The following is an 8,975-nucleotide window of genomic DNA, read 5'->3' as shown; positions in this document are numbered from 1 at the left end:
TATTACTGGAGATTTCTTAAGCCAGTTCTTGCTTTATTTTGGTTTGCAGTCTATGGTGAAGTGCTGCTATCAGTGTTTCTTTCAAGCAGTTATGTTGAAATATAGCTAGGCCTGCATGCACTGAAAATATAAACGATGCAAGTTAAAATATGTGTATGTAAGTAACATTTATAAGGGAGAAGGAAGATTTTGTATTTGTTGTGTATGTATGTCCACACAGCCAATGTGCCCCCAGAGTTTGTGCTCTGTGCTAACTAACCAGCAGGTGTCAAGAGCAATTAGGATGAAGTTAGTTCCAAGTCTTAGTGTAGGCTATGTTTAAACAATCACATGAAAAATTGACTATTCCCATCCATGGCTGTGAAAGATTAATGTACAGTACTCCATTTTACACCTAAATATTTGTTCAGCTCTTTTATGGTTGGAGAAAGCTCTTGTAACAGCTCTGAACATGAATCACTTCCTTATCAACATGACTGATACCCATGGGTGCTCCTGTATGAGGGAGACAGGTGAAAAACCATGCAGGGTCCAACTCTTATGTCTTTCAGAGCCCTGGGTAGATGGATGCAATACACAGAAAGTTAGAGGCCAAAGAAACAAATATTCCAGTTCAAAACAAAACTGTCCTGTGAGAATTTTTACAGCCAGCTTTACTTTGGGAACCTGCAGTTCTGAAAGGGAACTTTTTGCTCATTCATCTTTTTTTGTGTGTTTTTAAGCTGATCTGATGCCTTTATGAGTATGTCATTGAGACTCCATGTTTTGGTTTGACTTCTTTTAAATTATGAGGAGAAAATAGAGTAGAGCAGCCTTCAATGAACAAATGTTTGGAAGTGCTTTTGAGTGCACTGAGTGCAGTGAATGCTTGGAGGTCAGTTCAGTTATGATGTAGAAGTGGTAGACATTATCAGGGTCATGTCGGATGGCTTTGAAGTGAGTTATTTACCTATGACTGGATGATTAGGTGCCACTACCTGACAGCAACATGATCTAGTGAAGTGATATCTTCCAGCTGAAAAATTGGTATGACTTGCACTTTATTTCATATACATGTGTGTTGCAGAGCTCTGCTATCCTTCTCGCTTTATTTTGGTTTGCAATCTCTCACTGACACTGGTACTAAACAAAATGTGAGTTAAGGGCTGCAGAGGAATGATTTGATCACTGTCTTATGGTGTGCAGCCGCCATACCTCATTGTGCCCAAGATTTTTTCATCTCTTTGAAGCTTAGCAAGGTCATACTGAGCTATTTCTTAGACAGCAGAATGTTACCATCACAAATGCAAAGGTACTGCAGCAAACAGTGCTGGTGTACCCATGGGTTGTTTGCATAGCTTGTGAATTGCTTGATTGATTGATTGATTTTGGTCCTTTCATTCAGTGGGAAGGTCAGCTTTATCTTTTCCTTTGTGTTTGTTGTTCTTTTTTTGTTTGTTTGTTTGTTTTTTGTCTGATGGTTTTATAAGTATGTCTATGAGACTCCATGTTTGGGTTTGACACCTTTTAGATGATGAGAATGAAGTAATTAGAGGGAATAGTTTTGCCTTGGCTGGAAGACTTTGAAGAAACAGAAATATATTTAAAACAGCGTAAACTTTGTGACAAGTAGTATATTAAGAAGCTCTTGAAAACCAGCAGTGTAGTTTGACTAGATAACAAAATACATAAATACATGTTAAAATACCTGGGTACAGATAACTGCTATTGTTTTCAGTATGGTTCCATAGCTGTGATGGAAAATATTTTAGAAAGTGTGCAGTGCTATAAATATGCAGATCTGCTTCAAAAGAGAAATGAAACGCTTGTGCAGCAGAATATCAAAATTATCTGCTTTTATTTGCTTTAGATTGGCCACAGATCTTTTTGTCATTCCCTCTTACAATCCTTTTTCTTCGTGGCAAATCTGAAGAGAAACTACACGAAAAGTTCTATAGTTGAAATGTTCAACTCAAGATGGTGGAAAAGAAACAGTCAGGATTTGGGGGCCTCCCTCTTCTGCTTCTTTTGCAGTCATGCTTACGGTGTATCACCCACACTGCTGGTGGATCTACCTGCAGCAGAAATGAGCCACAATTAGCTACAAACTACCCAAGTCCTCAAGAACTGCTCAGGCATTTGCTCTGAGCCCTATAGTACTCAAAAGGAATGACAAGTCCTCAGCTAATTCTTCTTAATGTTGTTATTACAGGACATCAATGCTTCAATGACAAACAGCTCAGTCACAAGCAAGCCACCTGTAACACTGCGGCTCGTTGTGCCAGCAAGTCAATGTGGATCCCTTATAGGAAAAGGAGGCTCCAAAATCAAAGAAATCAGGGAGGTAAGTCTCGGGGTGTCTACCAGGGTTTCTGGTATTATTTATTTTTAATTCAGACATTATCTAAAGGCATCCATTCAATTCACTGTGTTAGCACCGCATTTCTTTAGTCAGGAAATACAAAAATGATCACACAATGTCAGCTTGAATTGTTCCCACTGTGTCTACAGTAGCTTAGCACATGTAAAGCTGAGGATATGATGTTTTTAAACAGTAAAACAAGAAAAGTAGGTACATGCTAAATTTATTTACAGGCAATCTGAATAAATATTTCCAAAAATGGCTTTTTTCTCTGGAGAGAATGATGGTGCTCCTTCTACATTCATGTTCATTCTAACATAGAATAAAGTGTTGAATAGCAAGATGAAGTGCTGACTGGGTTTTTTATTTGGTTTTGTCAAAACAAAACCTTTTCACTATGTTTTACCAGGGAAACTTTCCTTTTTCATTGAACTTCCAAGTTTTGTTTAAAACATGAGGGGAAAAAAAAAACAAAAAGGACATTTTGATAACAGAAGATTTGATAAGATGTTGTAGAGGACTGGAAAATGTTTTGATCAAAATTAAATGTCTAAAATTTGCTCAGAAATGTTGCATTATGGTAACATGGGAGGGGAAGGGGAGGGGAGGGGAGGGAGGGAGGGGAGGGGAGGGGAGGGGGAGGGGAGGGGAGGGGAGGGAGGGGAGGGGGAGTGGGGAGGGGGGAGGGGGAGGGGGAGGGGGAGGGATGGAGGGGAGGGGAGGGGGAGGGGAGGGGAGGGGAGGGGAGGGGGGAGGGGAGGGGAGGCGGAGTGGGTAGGTTGGAGGGAGGGGAGGCAGTTGAACACTTTTACCGATAGGAAAGGAAAGGAAAGGAAAGGAAAGGAAAGGAAAGGAAAGGAAAGGAAAGGAAAGAACTGCTTTATATAGCAGTAGTGAACAGAAAATGCAATCAGTAATTTAATCAGTCTCTGGAAAGAAGAATAGTATGTGTTGTACGTGACCACCAGGAAAATAACTTCTTGCTGGCTGACACAAACTCAATGATAATTAAAACTAACTAAACATATATATATAGCATTTCAGTAACAACCAGGAAAACAATTTGTTTGTAATATGTGGAGGTGCAAATTCAATATGAAATGCATGTGGGCTTTTTTCTGTTGATTGAAAGTCTTTTGTGATTTTTGTGAAATAATGCCAAGGATTATTTTGGCCTCCTCTCCTCTCCACTCTTCCCCTCTCTTCAGTATTATCTGTGATTATCTTTCTTTGAGGGGGTTAAAAGATTTGTCTGAAATTCAGGTGACAGTTTGCATCTTTATCAGCTATTGAACACTAGTCTTTCTATTATTGGAACTTTTGCAAACTGGCTTGAACAGGCAAATTCAAGCTTTGCCAGCCCCCATCTGTTGTGCTGCTGTGTGTGTATATGCATGTTTTCCTATGTATTTAGCAAGAAGAGGTGCATGCCCTCCACCGCACCTATCCCCAGCCATGAACAGCTGCCATTGCCTTCCCAACAGTGATACTCTGGTTTGCTTCTGCTCAAGTCCACAGGAGCCCAGGTGCAAGTAGCAGGAGATATGCTGCCAAACTCAACAGAGCGTGCAGTCACTATATCAGGCACTCCCGATGCCATCATCCAGTGTGTGAAACAGATATGCGTGGTCATGCTGGAGGTAAGTGATCACTTGAGTTCTTGCCTGTCATGTGGGAGATGTTCAAATATACTGTTGGTTTTCAACTGCCCAAGGATTCTTTGAGGTTCTGTCCATCTGTCCCAGGTCAGGGATTTTAGGGATACCCTGACAGCTTCAAATGCCTGACTGGTGTATGGGAACCTGTTGGAGCAGGCTTAGCAACCTGGGTCCAGATCTGTCATGACACTGTCAAGCAGCAAAGCACGGTCATGCACAGAGCTGTATCTTTTGAGAAAAGCATTTTATTCTGATGCAGAACAGGACACTAAGATGTAGGCCTTGTTTCAAGTAGAAGCAGTTCTGGCTCGTGTGATTTAAACATACCAGGACTCTTTCCTTCCTTGGGTCAGATAACTGTATAAGGCTAGAAAGTTTCTTTACAATGGCACCTTTTTAGCTCTGATAGCGCTGTGGCTGCTATCTGTTCATAAGAATGCATTGTATCTTAATAACATCCAGCCTTATGCAAAAAGGGCATAATACTGAAGAAATGCCAATATTTTACTTGGAAAAAAAAAGTGACTCTTCCTTCAGTTTTTGCTGGACTACTGGAAGGAAAGAATTTATGTATAAAATTAACATAGGAGATAATATCCAAAAACTAATGCTAGTTTGTTAGACATAGATTACATGATAGTAATTATTAACAGCTTTGAGCATGCTGTGTAGTCTTACATGCAAATGGCATTCATGGAATAAATAGATGTATTTAATTTAGAAAAAAGACACTTACATTGAAGTGAAATAACGAAGTACATGGTATTGATTAATGGAAGTGTTTTGGTTGTTACCTTTCTTAATTGTAGTTAAGGCATTGAAACCAGGACACAATTCTGCTGGGTAGCTGGAAGCCTGCTTTACAGGCAGACACTCCCACTTTGTTTATGGGGAGAATGTTAGCATGTGTCAGGTATTTCCCTTCATATCCTTGCCTTGGATTCCAAGGAATACATTCCCTTTCTGTGCATGATGAAGGCTGTAGCTGAGAGGGATCTTCTCCACCCTTCCTGCTCAGCCAAACAAGAGGACGGATCAAGATGGTTGCTTGCTGTTGAGTTGTTGATTGGACTGAGTCAGTAAAACAAGAAATCTTGATGTGTAGTAGCATATGAAAGATCAGTAAGCAGGATGTGCTCAGGCTGGACTCTTCCAAAACGTCAACACATTTTGATATTGTTTCTTGAAATGCCTTAAAATTCTTAATGAAGCTTTATAGCTTCATCAGCTAGGAGTGGTAGAAGCCACAAGTGCCAGCTGTCAGTTGGGCAACTGAGGCCTTGGCTTTTCTACCTGGGGCTCAGACATCAGACTTCTGATTCTAGGGCTCTTGGTAAGGAGGGCAGGGTGGGCTGGGGCTGGGGCTGGGTTAGTTCACCCCTAGTGCCTAGGGTGGCCAAGGTAAAGAGTGGTTTTATGTGTGTTCTACTTCATTCTGCATTTTGATCACTTTGTGTTTTTGTCTGCAGTCCCCACCCAAAGGTGCCACCATCCCCTACCGTCCCAAACCCGCCTCTGCACCTATCATTTTTGCAGGTGGCCAGGTAAGAGCAGACACCATTTTGGCTTCAGCTGGAAACCACACCGTCTTGGCCCAACCTCAGCCAGCGCCTGTTAGTTTTCAACCTTTACTCATTTTTTTGCCTGGTATAGTATTGGTGTGCTCTGTCTACTCTGTGTGCTTGCGGCTTGCAAGGAAGGAGAACACTGCACTGCAAACTTAAGGGGAGAACAAGGAGAAGACATTGAGTGGGGAGCATTTGATACATAGTGTGTTTCCTGTTGCTGTATAAGCCTGGGAAGTGGGTATTGTACAGATGACTTCAATAACACCCATAACTTCCTTTGCCCTATAGTTTCTTAGGACCAAATAGCAATGGGGTTTTGAGGCTAGAGAAACAATATAAATGCAGGTGCAGATCTTCCCAGCCATTAGATCTAATTGTAATGGAATCAGAGCTTTTCTGTATCTTTTTTATATAGTGAAATGTTGACTGTTTCCCCTTCACCTTATGCTGTATCAATCAGGGTTCTTGTCTGCTTTTAAAAACCCATGTGCAGTGTAACCCTTCCTTGTTTTGTGATAGTGTTCTGAAGTGAGTTTGCAACAAGCAGCTGAGATGTGGCAGGAATTTGCTTTACCACTATGAACTGCAAGGGGAATGCACTTTTAGTAAATGAACCAACAAAAAAATGCAGCTGCTACCTAGCCTAAAAATACCACAGGAGGCTCACAAAGGGATCTGTAACCAGTAAGCTATGAAGATTGGGAAGGTGGTCCAGGATGCTGCAAGTCCTGCCCAAATCTTGATCTCCTAAATCTAGGCTAGGGAAAGGCCACATCTCCCTTCTTGGGATTCATGTGTGTGAAGCCTCCATAGCAGAAGGCATCCCATCCTGGCCTACTCTTTTACCCAGGATGAAAGCAAAGCCCCTTTTGAGTGGTTATCCATTGGGAAGATCCAGTCACATGCATTATGGGACAACTGCAGGCCTAGAGACCACGTCTCATGCAGGAAATACAACAGGGAATCTCAACAGGGAATACAGAAACCATTTAAGGAGCCAGACACCAAGTTCTTGGTAGGGCAGGTGGCATAAGGTGCTGCTGGTATGGCATCCTGCCTCTCCCTAATCCAGTGTGTCAGCAAGCTCCTAAACATATCAAGCATATAGCAACAAGCCATTTCCTCCTAAAGGTCTTTGCTATAGATTGTCTCTGTTTTTTTATTTCAGAGTTTTACTTTCTAGGCTGTAATGAGATATTGTGGCATATACCCAGATTTTTGTAATCTGGATATAGTAGCATTAAATTCCTGGTGTCCAAGTTTACCCCTGTAGGTTTTCTTCAAAATAAGAAATAGTTTCCATAGTGACCAAAATTGAGTTGGAATTAAAAATAAATTGCCAAAAGTTGATCTGAGAGTCCAGAAGTATATTAAGTTTATACTGCAGTGCTTTCCTTTAAGAAATGCACGTGTACGTTATGCAGCAGCCCTTGTTACCAGTGCTGTAATTGCCAATTGTAATTGCTTCAAAGATTGTATGTGATTATTCAAAAACATTGCAGCTGTTTTCTAGGGTGCCCAAAACAGTTTGTATAAATAACTGAAAGTGTTCTATATGAAGGTCTGGTAGTTCTTGCCATCTTCAGTTTTACCAGTTAAAAAGGTGTTGTCTCTTTTCTGATGCAACCATGTTGACGTGAGAAGGAGTGTCTGAGACAGATGCATTGTGTGTGCTTTGAATGTGGTCTTTGACTAACCAAACTCGTATAGAAAATGTTTGAGGTATGTTTGAGAGTCACTGTGGTAACACACTTTGATGGGTTTCCTGAGTGGAAATTAATATTGAAAATAAAATTTCATTAAGTCCGCCCCGCCTTTCGCCTGCAATATCAGAAGTTATTTTTACACTCTAAGTAACATCGTGGTTATCTCTAAGGGTTTCAGGTTCTTTAATGTTTGCTTATTAAACAGCACTAGAAAAATCTGATTTTTGTTCTTACTTAACAAGCTGGGGTTTTATTCTTTTAAGTATGGCTTTAATTCTCTTGTGCTTCTTCAGTATTGCACTGTGTGACAGAAAGGAAGCTGAACTGTTCTATTCTGCTCTGCCATTTACCAACATCCAGCATAAGCAATAGCTTGAAAAAAATCTGCACTTCTGCCTGAAGGAAGCAAAGAGCAGATTTCTGCCCATTGTGCTGCATTGCTGTTTAAACTGGTACTCAACAGTGACAGCTTTGCATTATGCCTCTTAAATTGAGGAAGATATGTTGGCCAGGTTAATCTTGTTCTTACCATAGTCAATACATCAGTTGGAAAGTTGTCTAAGCTTTGATGGAAGCAGACCCATAGCTCCTGTCCTTGCTAAGTGTTACCGTACAGATGCCTCATTAGCCAATACTGGGCTTGTACTTTTCATGTATCTGCTGTGGAAAGGGCAGAATTAATAAACAGAGCTTTGAGTATTAACTACTCCTGTTATTTCCATAGCTTTCTTTGCTTCCTCATGTGTATTATGTGGAAGTAGCGATGAGGAAGAAGGTGCTTTTAGGTTTGCTGGCAAGTTGTATCACAGTAGTTCAACTGCTGGCTTGGAGATCACGTCTTGAGAAGCACCCTTTGAAAAGATGATGTCCTCTCAGCTGGATTTGAAGGAAACCCAAGATCAAATTAGATGCTCCTGGTCCACCAGAGAGGGCAAGAGACCAAAGCATGGTTTCCAAACCCACTGTTTGCTCATGGACCTAGGTCCCTGCCCAATGCCATATCCATTGAATATCCAAAAGACCGCTCTTGTGCTTGCCTATAGTCAAAGCTTTCCACTCAACAGAGCAGTCTAAACATTTCCTTAAGGTTGTTCTCATTTGGTAAAACACTTAAACACACACTTTGCTTGCGTAAGACCCACTGATGACATTTCTAATGGCCATCCCCATAGATACATGCAAGTGTGTTTGCAAGTGAATATGCTGTTGAGCCCAGTAGTTCACTTCTGGCTGAAAACTACTCATGTGCGTAATATTTGCCAGATTGCAGCCTTGTTTAATAACTAATTTCAAAATTAAATGAAATGTTTATTCTCCAGAAGGGAAATTCTGCTGCAGAAATGTGCATTAAGCAGTTAGAGCATAAAGGGTTTTAATATCTGAACATCATTAAATGAATTGTTTTATCATTTGCAGAGGATTCATTGCTTTCTAAGAGGCCTTTTGTCAAATTAGCATTTTGCAAACTAAGCTAATCAGCTCTGTTCCTGTTTATAGTTCTCTCACTACAAATATTTATACGTTATAATTTGTCCTTTTGCCTCCCTGCCCGTGTAAGCATAAGCACATTAAAATTTTTCTGACATGCCTTTCCTTTCAGAAAAACTCTACAGAATAAAATAGCTGTTTCTGTGTAGGCCATTGCACAGGGCTGAGCAGAGCCAGCAGAGGGGATGAGGGGCTGCGTCATGTGCCATGCGGA

General features: G+C 40.9%; 1 protein-coding gene across 16 annotated transcripts in view; it reads left to right on the top strand.

Annotated features, from left to right (window-relative positions):
* LOC107309443 (poly(rC)-binding protein 3-like) overlaps positions 1–8,975 on the top strand; it is a 456,594-nt gene that overhangs the window by 422,421 nt on the left and 25,198 nt on the right. For all 16 annotated transcript variants that reach the window (XM_015854264.2, XM_032442439.1, XM_032442438.1 and 13 more), the window contains 3 exons: positions 2,192–2,323; positions 3,853–3,981; positions 5,469–5,612. In XM_015854264.2, the coding sequence (XP_015709750.1) occupies positions 2,192–2,323; positions 3,853–3,981; positions 5,469–5,612 (405 nt within the window). The remainder of the gene's footprint in view (positions 1–2,191; positions 2,324–3,852; positions 3,982–5,468; positions 5,613–8,975) is intronic.

Source organism: Coturnix japonica, chromosome 2 (genome assembly GCF_001577835.2).
Source record: "Coturnix japonica isolate 7356 chromosome 2, Coturnix japonica 2.1, whole genome shotgun sequence".
NCBI lineage: Eukaryota > Metazoa > Chordata > Aves > Galliformes > Phasianidae > Coturnix > Coturnix japonica.
The sequence above is the reverse complement of the archived record's forward strand: the minus strand, read 5'-3'. Positions and strand labels throughout refer to the sequence as shown.